The 14,497-nt window shown below is 40.1% G+C and overlaps 1 protein-coding gene across 2 annotated transcripts; it reads right to left on the reverse strand.

Moving 5' to 3' along the window:
• Nucleotides 1-455: 455 nt before the first annotated feature.
• Nucleotides 456-9,736, reverse strand: LOC108311125 (mitochondrial import inner membrane translocase subunit TIM14). 2 transcript variants are annotated; one of them, XM_037741968.1, is made up of 6 exons: nt 9,560-9,736; nt 8,215-8,266; nt 8,060-8,133; nt 6,944-7,023; nt 5,955-6,025; nt 456-4,757 (listed from the first exon to the last, which is right to left on the reverse strand). In XM_037741968.1, exons 1-6 carry the CDS (start codon nt 9,560-9,562, stop codon nt 4,687-4,689), a joined length of 351 nt encoding a protein of 116 aa, XP_037597896.1. In that variant the 5' UTR covers nt 9,563-9,736; the 3' UTR covers nt 456-4,686. The 2 variants fall into 2 exon arrangements, with proteins under 2 accessions (XP_037597896.1, XP_037597897.1); XM_037741969.1 differs by lacking the exon at nt 9,560-9,736 and adding an exon at nt 9,510-9,531.
• Nucleotides 9,737-14,497: the final 4,761 nt, after the last annotated feature.

The raw sequence follows: 14,497 nt of genomic DNA on the forward strand, positions 1-14,497 counted from the left end.
TACTGCAGTTCTGTAAGATCCTTTCCCACAGTCCATTTGTTTATTTCTTCCTTTGGTAACTCAAAAAGATGCTTTAAGTAACAGTACAGAATTGGAAGCCGCTATTTTAGTTCTATTAACTTTTCTGTTTTCAATTTTATCCAACCAGAGAGGGCTGCACTAGTTGGTATTTTTAAAGCCCTTCCAATATTAATACAGTTTGAGTCTAGTCACATGTCAGACACTGGGTTAACACCTAACCAAATGCTCAAGTATTCTCATAAGGAGTATGCTGAATTTAAGTGTTTTTTGTTTCACGTATGTATCCATCCCATTTTCAAGTATGCTGAATGCAATCGGTAAGATACTCAAAGCAAGGACAAACTTAATTTTTCACTGGGTCTTAGCCCCAGTAATAAGTATGCTACTTAATAGCTTCTTGAATTTCTTGGTATTTCAGTGACTGGTATTTGTGGTTTTTTTTTTTTTTTTGGCTAAAAGTTTTTACACATTTGTATCCTCTTAACTGGATTAACTGTTTAAAATGTACGTATTGATTTTTTAGTTTTAGAGACCATTTTCTTTAAAAGTATTTTCCAATAGCTTTTTCAGATAAACAATTTATACTTAATTGTTGCCTGGTGCCTATATTTCAACCTCTTTAAGCTTCCCTTTTCAACTAACTTGCTGTCTTTAGGTTGTAAATGAAAATGCAAACATATATTTGAAATTTCATTAATTGAAACAGCAGTAATGTTTCAATGTTAACCATAACAGATTATCTCGTATCACTGGGTGAGGAGTAATAGGTGACACAACATAGGGGCTCTTCATATATCTATATCTATATATCTATATCTTGTTGCTTTTTTTTTTTTCCTGGCAACTTTCATTTAAATATATCTTGTTGCTAAGGCAGTAGCTGGCTCTAAGCCAATTAACAGCACACTGAACAGCAGTCCAAAAACTAAAAGCAGAGCTTAGGTCATTCAAGTTACCTGGTACTCAAGGTTACCCACTCCAGGATACTTTACATAACCAAAAACCTAGGAGAGCATTCTACATAGTGATTTTTTTTTTACTTCGTTTACATCAAATTTACCAGTTTTTAAAAAATTAGTCTGTTCTTTCACATTGTTGAGCCATGTTCTAAATTTTCATGTTACCATGTTTGGAGTATCACGTGCACTCAAAATGTGAACCTGCTACAAGCTTCTGGACTGTAAAACCTTGATAGGTTACTGTCAACAGAGAGATGCCTTATATAATTTCTCATGATAGAACTCTGCATTCTAACTAAAACCCCACTAACCCTTTAAATGAAGCATTATGCCTGTTTTGTTTTTAGACATTTCTGATACAAGGTTTTCTGTATGGGAGGATGTATATATTCAGTATACTGAATTTATTCAGCTTTCAGTGTGGCTGTATGTTAAGACGGTTACCTAATTTTTCTCAGTTCTCACTGTTTTTCCATTTAAATGTTTCCATGAGTACATCATTTGGAAAAATACTTGACGGCAGGAGACCTAAAGGTGGGAAGAGAGTTTAACTTCTAGGACCACCCATTATAGCTCACTTTTTTACCAACAAAGCAGTTTTTATACAGCACCTTAGGACTCATTTCTAATAATGTCAACTCAGGTGACCAGTAAAGGCCAAAGGGAAGAGGCTTAAGTGACTCACAAGAACTTTTGATATTCAGGTCTAATATGAAAGCTCTAGATCGGAATTCCCCACAAACTTCTAAGAGGACTAATATGAACACAGTGAATTGGAGAAGACTCTCAGGACCTAATTCTAGTTTCACCAGCTGTGGGGCCTCAAACCATTTGCTCTGGACTTTTGTTTCCCTAGCCATAAATGTGGAGGAATCCTCAGAATTTCAAGTTGCTCACGTATCTTGCCCTTTTACAGAGAAAGCCGGAGCTTTGAAGCTCAGATTTACCTAGCTTTTGCAGAAGTTTAACTTGCAACCTACCTCCCATTTCCTAAGTGTGTTTAATCATGCTGACTTCTCCTTTGAAATATATCTCGAAGCACCAATGAGTAAACACTGAGTAAACCAATGAGACCCCAAGCTACATCCGTAGAGACAAGTACCAGACTCAAACCTCAGTACCATCAAGGAAAACATGCTTAGGTTATCAGAATTGCGAAGGCTGTAGTACAAAAGAGAATAGAATTCAGGATCTGAGAAAGATCAGCCTTTCTCAGCATGTCACCTTGGGTGCTTCATCTTACTCAACTTCCATTTCCTCACGTGAAACGTACTCATCATAACTAGTTATCACATGTGAAACTAAGCACAGTGCTAGCACATATAAGGAAGAATACTTAGCACAGTACTAGCACATTATAAGTACTCAATAAATGTTACAGATCAAGTATTTTGTAAGAGAATAAAAGTTTTTATGGATTGTATTTGCATCAATTACCTACCATGATCTAGAGCCCTCACAGACGACATTTAAATGTTCAGTTTGCCTAATAGCCTTCAATGAAATACGGATTCTTCTACTTGAAAAAGGTAAGCCTAGAGAAAGTAAAACTGATGACTATGCAAGAAAAAATGTGCTCTGCTGTGCTGCTCAGTATGAGAGTGGCTTCCATTGTCTCAACACCTGTCTTAGAACAGGTATGCTATTTGCACTAAACACTCAAGTATTTATACCTATTAAATTTCCCTTTTTAGAGTTAATGCTTCATTGCCTGTGGGCACATTATTACTGTCTGTCTTTGAAAAATTTGCTTTTAAGTGAACTATTTCTTCATAAACCTCTTGTTCATAGAAACATTTTTTGATTTGTCCAATGGACTGAAATAAAAGGTTAGTAAACCAAAATCTAGTTGATCCTCATTATTAGGATTCCTTACTTGTGAATTTGCCTACTCACTAGAATTTATTTGTAACTCCAAAATCAACATCCTTTTCTGGTCATTTGTGAATATTTGCAGTGATAAAAAATTGAGATCACTTTATGTGCACAAGGCAATGCTGTGCCACGTATCAGCTCTCAAATCATAAACAGGTATCCTTTTTGGGATCTATTTAGTGCCAGGTTTCATGTGCATACTTTTTGTTGATTTTGCTGTTTTAAGATGGTTCCCAAGAGGAGTAGTGCAGTGTGCTGCCTAGTATTCTTAAATGCAAAGGCGGCCGTGATGTGCCCAGCGTGAGTTACAGTGCTGTTGGCTGTGAATTCAGTTAATGAAATACTACTAAAGGTGTTTTCCAGCAGAAGCATGTAGATGAAGGTTACATACTGACTGGCAGACAAAACTGTGACAAAAGGGTCACAGAATCTAATTCTCTTAGGAACTTGTCACTTATTTGCGACTTCAGTGTTCACAACCGCCTTGAAAAACAGAATTACCACAAACAAGAACCAACTATACCTTCCTGTCTGCTTTTCCCTGGAAATAAAATAATTATCCTGTATAAAAGTCTTAGAAGCTAGTGCTTCATCATAACACTAAATCATAACAGACTCCATCAGATTTTAAACAAGGGTATAGGACAGAAAACACAAACAGCAGATATACCTTTAAGAGGCAGATAAATATTACCTCCACTACTTTTTAACCTCAGAAGTCCTTGTATCCTCCATTAATAACTAAGAACCTTCTAATGATTTAAGGACGTTTAGATGGTAGGTAGTATACTTTATCATATTAGAGCTACGTATAACAAATACTCCTCTTGGGAAATACAAGTTTATGTCAGATGTTTTATACAGGTCCTCTGGTTGAGATCCTTATATATTTTATGTTAGATTAACAGTAAGTAATCTGCCTTTAAACATCATTTATTAGTGTATAAATTAATAGTCCAAATTGAATATTTTGATATTGAGAACATTTCAGTTTTGCTAACAATGTTTAAGCTTAATCATAATTACAGAAGTTTGATTGTCAAGAAATAGCCAACTGAAGGAATAATTTATAAATGGTCAGTACCTTTAAGGGGCTAGCTGAATACAAAGTAAATACTTCTCGTGCCTGTAATCCCAGCACTTTGGGAGGCTGAGGTGGAAGGATTGCTTGAGCCCAGAAGGTTGAGGCTGCAATGAGCTGATTGTGCCAGACCTGTACTCTGAAATCTTTATCATACTATTTTTAATGTATGAAATACTGTTTATTAATATATGTATGTAAATAGAATACATACACACCCACCCACACCCCTAGGTCAATTTCTCAGGTCTAAGCTGTGGCTAAATTCACTTTTAAATACAAGGTTCCAAGTATCCAAGTTGCTGGGCCAGTTGCCTGTACCTGGAACAGCCTTTTTTTTTAAACCTCATAAGACTCCCTACTTGAACAGCTTGAGTGAATTTCTATCATACTATTTATCACACAGTCCGATTACCAGTTTATCGGTCTCCCATTAAAGTGGGGGCTCCCTGAGAGCAAGGACTGTCATCTTCACTTTGCCTTGAAGAGTAGACATAGGTCCCAAATCATCTGCTAAATGAGGAATGAACAATATTAATCTTCAAATGGTGTTTGCCCATAATATGCAAATATTCTAAACTATGGTCTAATTTAAAATCCTCATGTTTAAACAAAAATTATACCAAGGCTTTGAGATTTAGCTTGTGCTAAATCGTTTTTTAAAACTGTAACTCTGAGGCATTTTATTATAAAAAGCTAGTACTCATATACATAAAGTAATATGTACTTAAAATTCATGATACATTTACTTCATTTTTTAGCTTGACCTTCTAGCAGATCTTTAGCTTCATTGATTTTGGCTGCTATATACGGAGACCCTCCTATAGGAAGAAAGAAAAAAGAACAGTTTCAATACAGATTCTCGATTTCTGCCTGATACTCTTGTTTCAAGGACTCCAGTGCTTATCTGAGGTAGAAATAGCAGAAATGGTGTTTTTAATTTTTAAAAAATAACCTTGACACTGCAACTGGATGACCAGATGGGAAATGAAAACTTACATGGGAGAGATTTCTACAAAAATGACACCTTTTTAGAAAGCTTAAGCTGACAGAAAAAGGATTTCTATAACGTATAATAGATATATATGTATATGCCTTTCAAATGGCGTTAGCCTATTCATGATTACAGGTCATGAGTGAACTTCAATTATACCATGTTATTTTAAAACCATGATATTCTCAGAGGCTTCTGAGCTCTGAGTTTACTCAAAAGCTGTTTGCTTTACATTCTTCTTCTGTCCAGTTTTTCTTTTCCTATTATCTACTGTCCCTTCACAATGTCATCTACAGCTGCTGTCCTGTGAATCTGCTGGAGGAGTGATTCTCAAAGTGTGGTCCGAAGACCAGCAAGAAATAACAGCAGCAGATTTAGTATACGTGTGTGTTTTTGGGGCGCCACTGCAGACCTACTGAATCAGAAGCCCTCTATATAATACAAGCTAAATTTCATGAAAGAGACTGTGAAGTCAGATGTTGAACAATTAAAACCCTGTTTAAACTGTCAAAACCCTCTTTATTAATGAAAGCTCTCTTCTGTATAAGGAAAAGGATATGACCACTAGAACATGAATTCTGTGGTCTATTTTTTGGTATTCAAAGGAATTCTTTCTTGCTTTTCTTCAGCACAGCCAAGGCTGCTTAGAAGTGCATCAGAAACGAATAAATAAAGCCCGTAAGTTTCTATCTAGGTAATCTCCATTTCAAGGTATCCAAAATGGATGAGGAAAAATTACAGTTTAGTTTTACTGAAATTTAGCATTTTAATTATAATTAAATGTAGGCCCAAAACCCCACAAAACATATTAATAGTAGCACTTACATCTGCTCATTCTATAAATAAAAGTTTGCACTCAATTCCTTTTAAGACACCAAAAATATATGGCTCCAGCCTAGGAGACAATACTTACACACAGATTTAGGTGTTTCCCTTCTAATAGCCAGGAATTTGAGATAAAATTATTCCATTAGTAACAATTAGTCACACCAGCATCTACAACAAGGATTTAATGACTACTTACCTTTGTCAGGATGATTTAAAAGCATAATTCGTCGGTGAGCATCTCTTATTTTCCCTTTATTGGCAGTAGGGCTAATTAAAAACAAAGTATTTACTTCAGCCTACTTCCTCATCACATCAAAAAAACTATACATAAAGGCCAATTAAAGACATGTGTAACTAGTAAATTAACAGTATGAAAAGTTGTTTAGAAACCTCAACACACACAAAATGCATGTCCTAAATTGGGGGACTAAACTGCTCCTTAGAAAAGGCATTTTCAAAAATGTACTGAACTTGTAATATACATTACCACAGTCCTTTTATTGATAAGAAAAACATGTTTAAGGATTTGAAAATGAAGGCAGATTTTCTTTTGTTTTTAAATGAAGTTTCACTGTGTGACCAGGCTGGAGTGCAGTGGCTTGATCTTGGCTCACTGCAACCTCAGCCTCAGGTTCAAGTGATTCCCCTGCCTCAGCCTTCCGAGTAGCTGGGATTACAGGCACACACCACCACACCTGGCTAATTTTCGTACTTTCAGTAGAGATGGGTCTCACCATGTTGGCCAGGCAGGTCTCGAACTCCTGACCTCAAGTAATACACCCGCCTCAGCCTCTCAAAGTGCTGGGATTACAGGGTGAGTCACCATGCCCGGCCGAAGGCAGAATTTCACCATAAAAATGTCAGGTAACAGAGAACACTGAACACTGATAATCTGCTGAGGAGTCTATCTTTCACTAAATGGAAAAGTGCCTGTGTTTTAGCAAACACTCTAGGGAAAAAAAGTGCTTACGTGCCAGTGTGCCTTCTCATCTGAAGGAGTGCTAAGACCTTAGAAATAACATAAAAGGAGCAGGACAGCTTCGCTGACTAGAACTGATAACACCAATCTTCCTAGGACAAAATCCTCCATAAACCCCTCCTATTAAAGGCGACAAGGTCTTTCCTATATTTCCTCATGGCTCTAGAGTGGTAGAAAAATGCTAAAAGTATTAGAGATGATTTTACCTTACACCTAGTATTAATGCTGCTTCCCGTTTTGTCATTTTGGGTTCAAACCCACCTCTGTAATAGCCACCACTGAAGGCCTGAAAGAAGAAATGCATTTGTAAATAAAGGTTAATAGAATAAACGAAGTTGCTTTAAAAAAGAAGTCTGGAATGTTCACAGAACCAGAAGAAAAACTGATACTTAAGAGGACTTTAAGTGCAATTCCTGAGGTATTTTAGCTAAAGCTAAATAAAGCTTATAAATAAATAGCAACATGTAGTATTTTAATGATTATTAAACAGATCCATTTTTTTTTTTTCTGCCAATATGAACTACCTTAGAAATACAGGACAAAAGAAAAAAAAGTCTCTGAAAGCCAGCTCTTCCAGGAGTAAAGGAAAGATAGTTCCAAATTAGCCATATTATAGATAAAAGTCTGCAAGAAGTGCCTTAGGAACAGGATGTGGAGGTCTTTTGAGACAAGAGATTCAAGGGTATTTGTAGTAAGACTTTAAGATATAGATACAGAAAATACCACTATCAGGTCCTCTGAGCTTGCTACGTCAGAAATCATATTGGTAAAGCCTACAATCATTCCATTCTGTTACACTTAATCACAACATAAATATTCAACAGGCTATCACAGCCCAATCTATTCCTAACTGTGACCACAGAGGGTAAGACCGTAACATCAGGTCAAACCCTATAGCCTAATTCACTACATATGATGTTTGGGAGTGCCAGGGCCACATGGTAAGATCAGATCACTTTAGAATCTTACATCCCTCTGTGTGTGTGATGCAAATGAAGGAAAACAAGAACATGTACAGATGATACTGAAGCTGACAGTATATGAAAAAAGTGATATTAACTTCCACAAGAAAGTTAGGTCTAGTGGGGTACTAGATTTGTCAACACCCCACCCAACTCTGTCGCATATAACATCTGATGTTTCAGGGTGGCACCATTACAAAGTTCAGAACTTCTCTACTCTCCTGCGGGAAGCAAGGAAAAGGGTCCAAAGCAATCCCTTAGAGCTTCAGGGATGTTTGGAAATGTACCCTTCCTGAAGTGTGGCTCTAGGTTTTAAACATAAGCAGCAAAGAATTAGCAAAAGTGTTCATTAAGTCTTACAGATTTTGGTAGACTTTGAAAAACTTGTTTTACTTGAGGCTCCATATGCTTCATGGCTTGCAAAACATAACGGCCTAAAACCAAAAGCAACAGAATAAGTAAACTAAATCTCCAATCTCTCCGACTTCACTTCCGCCCCCAAACCATAAACAAACCTGCAAATCCTGCAGCTGCAATGGTCAGTCCAACTGCTACCATTGTACTGGCCTGGTGAAGGGGAGAAGAGCAAACATTTACTCCTCTGATTCCCACCCTTTCTCATTTTGCCCATTCTCCCATCCCCCAGCTCATTACAAACTACATTTTAATAGAAGAAACAACTTTTTTTTTTTTTTTTTTTTTGAGTCGGAGTTTCGCTCTTGTTACTCAGGCTGGAGCGCAATGGCGCGATCTCGGCTCACCGCAACCTCCGCCTCCAGGGTTCAGGCAATTCTCCTGCCTCAACCTCCTGAGTAGCTGGGATTACAGGCACGCGCCACCATGCCCAGCTAATGTTTTGTATTTTTAGTAGAGACGGGGTTTCACCGTGTTGACCAGGATGGTCTCGATCTCTTGACCTCGTGATCCACCCGCCTCGGCCTCCCAAAGTGCTGGGATTACAGGCGTGAGCCACCGTGCCCGGCCCTTTTTTTTTTTTTTTTTTTTTTTAAAGAGATGGAGTTGCTTTGTTGCCTAGGCTAGTCTTAAACTCCTGGCCTAAAGCAATCCTTCCACCTCGGCCTCCCAAAGTGCTAAGATTACAGGCATAAGACACCATGCCTAGCCGAGAAACAACTTTTAAGGCGAAAATATTCTGCTCAATGATCCTTAAAACTGTATCTGTTATACTCAATGCATTAAAGTCACCGGATTTATTACTATGGAAAAGAGGGCAAGTCGATTTGCTTATTTACCCCTACAACAGTGAAAAATAAAATACCGTCCCTTTGAGAACTTCTTTCATCCCCGGACAAATTAGGTCACATTGAAGTTCAATCAAAAGTAGTGGAAATAAGGTTTCTGCTAGAGGAGGAAAAACTGCTCACAGACGGCTCCTGTGAAATTCTGATACAGCGTTTTCGAGGCTACACGTGGGCTAAACTAGACTAACGCCTTCGGCACTGCCCTGTTGATTCCTAAGGAGAGGCCCAAATACTTTCGGATAGGAGGGAGAAGACACCTGCCAGCGACAGCAAAGGAAGGATGCAGCAGCGTGCAGCCAGTGCCGTGACGACGTGTCAGGGCGAGGGCAGCTACAATCAAATAAGCTTCCACTCGTCTCCGGGTCCACGACAGGTCCAGGGAAGCAACCCCTTAGCGCCCAGAGCCCGGGGACGGCGGACACGGCGCTGGAGCGCCGTCAGAGAGACGAGGTACAAACACAAAGACCCACGAGCTGCGAGCCAAAAGGGCTGTGCCCTGGCGAGCAGGACGCGCCCAAAGCCGAACCCTCCCGCCCGAAGCTGCACACCTCTGAGCCCGGGAGCTGAGGTCGCCAGGGATACCCGAGGCCGCACTCACCATGGCTGCTGCTGCTGGCTTCCCTCGCTTCCACCGGGAGCCCGGCTCATCCCAGCGCACTGACCGCGGCGGACGCCCGCACGCCCCGAGCAGAGCGACGCACCTGCGACCGCACGCACGAACCGCCGAGCACCGGCCCCCGACGCCACGCCGCCGGCGCTGCCGCAAACGAAGCCGCAAAACTGTCGTAAAAGGGGTCGCGGAGGAGACGGAGAGTCGCGCCAGCGGCGGACGGGCGGAGATGGCGACTTCGGGTTGGTGGAAGGGTGGGCGGATCTTTTCCTTTCTCGGCGTCGGGGTGGGGCTTCTCTGTGTCTTCTGCCCTTTGCTCCTGGGCGGTGGGGGTTCGGAAATTCTTGCGGGGAAGGGCGCGGGCAACCTTACTCAGCACGCGTTTCTTTTCCTACCTCTTAGCACCTCGTTTTGCCTTTATTTGGTTGATGTTAACAATTGTCAAGGGCAGTGAATTTACTTAAACTTTGCTGTAACCAATTTCCACCACGAACCCAAACAAATTGTCACCCAGTGTGGGAAATGAGATGCCCAGAAAAACAAATGAAGCCAACCGCACTGTGTTTCAGGCGCTGCTCGGTAACATTTTTTTTTTAATTTGAAAGAACTTCATGTAAGGATGTGACTTGACAAGGCTTTCTGTGAATGTTTGGGTTTTCATTTTGTAGACGGGGATTAAAGACAGTTCATATTCTGTCTGAAAAGTGCTATTTAAGAGTTTCCCCCTCACCAAAAATAATAAGTAGGGCTGGATTTTGCTCTTACGTGGACATCAGTTTTATATATCCGTACTTAAATGCTTGAGAAGAGAAAAACAATGGAGACAATAATTTTTTAAATGCAGTGTTTGCATGATCAAAATAAGTGTGGAATCACTTCCCACTTAGAATTTACAGAGTATTAAAAACCTGTTTACATTGCAGCGCAGTTCTGCTTTAATGAATTGGTTAGTTATTAAACAAATATGCAAAATTTTTGGCTTCGTTTTCCTTATCTGTAAAAAGTTTGCATTTGACAATCCAAGAGCTCTTCTAGCTCTAAAGATTTTGTAATATAATTTATTGCCAACACATGATTTAAGGTGACATCCAGCACTAAGACACTAGCATTAAGTTTATAACTTTCTCTTTTGCCTCTCTTTTATCTAGTTTTTACCGAACAATTGCAAAATAATGAAGTGAGGCATAAGATACTGGGACCAAATTGGCTAGAATGCTATCTGGAAAATTTTATTATGTGTACTTTTGGTATGTACAAACTATGGCGTGCAGTTTTCTGGAGGAATAGATTTACAATAGAATCTAATTAGCTTTGAGACTTTACAAAAGCCCGGACTCAGGAAATTGGGAGTGGCAACACAGAAAGACACTTTGTTGAGCGGGAGATAGCTCTGTTTTTGATGGCAGATCAAACTGGAGGGAACCTGGCTCTCTCACTTACTAGCACTGTGACTTGGACAAGTTATTTCTGATTGAGTTTCCTCATTTGTAAAATGAAGGTAGTGGTAACTACCTTGTGGAGTTTTTGTGAACATAGAGATTATGCACATATTGTGTTCTGCATGTGGTCGTCACTCAGTGTGGGGCTGTTATTATTATGAGGGAAGCCAGAGTGCAAAGCCTTCCTGATTCTCATGATACCGCACTCAGGAATCTAAGTCTGGTTACCTCTTACCTACCTGTCAAGATCCTAGAAAGAGCTTTGAAAAGTAATCTTTTTAAATGTCCACCGACTGATGAATGGATAATCAATCCTTGCTTCTTATAGCTTCTGGCAGCTGCCAGCATTCCTTGACTTGTGACCGAATCACTGCAGTCTTGTAAGCCAGCATCTTGAAATCTCACTCTGCTTCATCTTTACATTGTCTTTCTCTTCTGTTCGTAAAGTCTTCTTCTGGTTTCCTCTGAGAGGATACAAGTAATTGCATTTACGGGCCATCCAGATAATCCAGGCTAATCTCCCCATCTCAAGATCCTTAACTTAATCATAGTTTAGAAGACTTTGCCATGTAAGGTAACATTCACAGGTTCCAAGGATTAGGACATGATATCTTTGGGGCACATTATTTACTATAGAAAGTAATAAAAGACAAAAGAGGGGGGTAGGGACAAAAGAATGAGAAAGGACTCAGGTACATCTTCTTAGTTTCTTGTCCCAAATTTGTAAATCAGGTAAGTCACTTCTCCTTGGAAAGAAATAAGTGAGAGTCAAGAGCAGTAGCTGAGAGGGTTCTTGCACTGTGGCTTTCCAACAGTTTTTTGACTATCATCCTTAGTAAGAAATACATTTTACACTGTGACCCAGGGAGAAAATACATATTTGCACACGCAAATATACGTAGTAGAAATGTATTTATGAGACAATACTTATCCTTACTTCATGAAATGCATGCTGGTCTTTTCTGTTTCTTAAAAAGTAAGTTCTAGAAAACCTACCAAACTCACAGCCCACTAATTGGTCATCATCTAAAGTTTGTAAATTATCACTCTGCAAAAATCCACATTCGTAACTATAATGCCAGGCAAATAAGGGGTTCCCCCACCAGCTAAAAACCATGTGCCAGACATTCTGCTAAATGCTTTACCTAGATTGTTTCATTTCACTCTGTGAAAGTAACATTTACTTCTGTTTTGCAGATGAGGCTATATTGCTAGAGGCATTTCACTTTTCCCCAGATCCTCTCTCTACCTTTTTGTCCTGTTCTGTGTTCCAGAGGAGCAGAAAAGGTTAGGAGGTGACCTTAATGCACTCTGTCAATGAGCAGCTCCCTCGTTTTCTGGCTTAGAGTTCATTTAGGTCTGTAGTCAGGAGATCACAAGGCAGGAGGAAAGTGAATTCGTGGTTTTTGTTTCCACCTCTCACTTTCTGGTGATTGCTGTAGGCTGACTGAATTGGTTTGCTGAAGAATACAGCTCCTACTGTGTGCATGTGTTCTGGTAATTACTCCTGCCTCTCCCTCCTTTAGATTTAAGGGTTGTCATGCCTTTACTACTGGCCCCTACTGCCTTGCTAGTCACAGGGCACTTGAACATTTTCTGCTAGTTTCCCTTAATCCTGTCCACATCTTGGTAAACAGCCCTCTAATCAAACTTTCCACTTGGCTGTGGTCTGAATGTTTGTCTCCCCACAAATTAATATGTTGAAACCTAATAACCAATGTGATGATACAAAGAGATGGGGCCTTTGGAAAGTGATTAGATCATAATGGTAGAGCCTTGTGAGTTGGATTATTGCCCTCATAAAAGAGGCGTGAGAGAGACTCTCATTCCTTCCACCCCGTGAGAACGCATTGAGAAGGAACTGTCTGTGAAACAGAAAGGGAGCTGTTGTCAAACGGATTCACTTAGAGTGAAAAGATGGCTGTCTATGAAGAGATGGGCCCTCATCAGACACCAAATCAGTCAGCACCTTATTCTTAAACTTCACCTTCCAGAACTCTGAGAAACAAATTTTTGTGTTTGTGAGCTACCAGTTTATGGTATTTTGTTACAGCAGCCCAGACTAAGGCAGCGTACCATCTATTTCCAACATGAATAGTGACTATTATGTTTATGCTTTTTTTTTTTCCTTTTTGAGTCAAAGCCTTGCCCTGTTCCCCAGGCTGAAGTGCAGTGGCTCACTGCAGCCTCTAAATCCTGGCCTCAAGCGATCCTCCCTTCTTAGCTTTTCAAGTTAAGGGGACTATAGGCATGAGCCACTGAGCCCAATTTGATGATGACTGTTATAAAAGGCCATTGCAATAATTCAAATGAGAAACGATGGTAACAGTGGAGGTAGAGTGAAGGGGCTGGACTCTTGCTTATATATTTAAGGTGTAGCTGATAGAATTTGCTGACGGATGAGACGCATTGTGTGAGAGAAAGAAGTCAAGAATGTCTCCAAAGCTAGAGGCTTTAGCAACTGGAATGACGGATTTGCTGCTGAATGGGGCTAGAAAAACTTCAGAAAGAGCAAGAAGCAGGAAGTGGAAGGCTTTTGCCATGTTCAGTTTGAAATGCCAATGAGATATCCACATAGTGCCGTTCAGTCAGTAATTGGACATACAGCTCTGGTGTCAAAAGAGAGGTTTGGGAGTCTTCAGCCCATGGGTGGTCTTTGAGGACATGGAACAGATGAAGTCATCCTTTGCATGACTGGAGCAGAAAAAGGAATAAGAACTGTGTTTTGGGATGCATCTGTGTTTGGAATTCGGTACATGAGGAAAAAACAGAAAATGATGTAATAGACTGAAAAAGGGTAGGCATAAGCCAGGTAAGGTAGTGTCTTGGTAGCCAAGTGAAGAAAGTGTTCAATGGAGGAAGTCATTAGCTGTGTCAAATGCGGCTAATATCCTGAGGGAGAGCCTTTGGAAACAAAAAAGCAAGACAAGCAAACGAGTGTTGCTAGTAGTCAAATAATAAAAAGAACTGAGAATTGACTACCGAAGGTCATATCATGAGACTTTCTGTGGTGTGATGGGAATGAAAGTTTGATTGGAGTGGGTTCAAAAGAGGTTGGGAGGAGAGAGAGTGAAGATACAGATTCTAAAAAATCACTTTCAAGGAATTTTGCTGAAAAGGAAATTAGAGAAATGGGCAGTATGAAAGGAGGAAGCAGTGTAAGGAGAGCTTTGTTTTTCTAAAAAATGCTGACAAGAATGAGCTTTGATAAGGTAGAAGAAACAAAAGCGGCCGGGTGCGGTGTCCTGCGCCTGTAATCGCACACTTTGGGACGCTGAGGCAGGCAGACAATGAGGTCGAGAGATCGAGACCATCCTGGACAACATGGTAAAACCCCATCTCTACTAAAAATACAAAAATTAGCTGGGTGTGGTGACGCACCTGTAGTCCAAGCTACTCGGGAGGCTGAGGCAGGACAATCACTTGAACCTGGGAGGCAGAGGTTGCAGTGAGGTGAGATTGCACCACTGCACTCCAGTCTGGGCAA

Source organism: Cebus imitator, unplaced genomic scaffold (assembly GCF_001604975.1).
Source record: "Cebus imitator isolate Cc_AM_T3 unplaced genomic scaffold, Cebus_imitator-1.0 Scaffold111, whole genome shotgun sequence".
In the NCBI taxonomy this organism is placed as follows: Eukaryota; Metazoa; Chordata; class Mammalia; order Primates; family Cebidae; genus Cebus; species Cebus imitator.

What these genes read in the sequence shown, in the direction of transcription:
- LOC108311125 (XM_037741968.1), bottom strand. An exon ending in TGCAGCTGCAGGATTTGCAG is followed by an intron (nt 8,134 to 8,214) that starts GTTTGTTTATGG and finishes TTTTGGTTTTAG; the next exon opens with GCCGTTATGTTTTGCAAGCC. An exon ending in TTCAAAGTCTACCAAAATCT is followed by an intron (nt 7,024 to 8,059) that starts GTAAGACTTAAT and finishes TTCTTCTTTCAG; the next exon opens with GCCTTCAGTGGTGGCTATTA.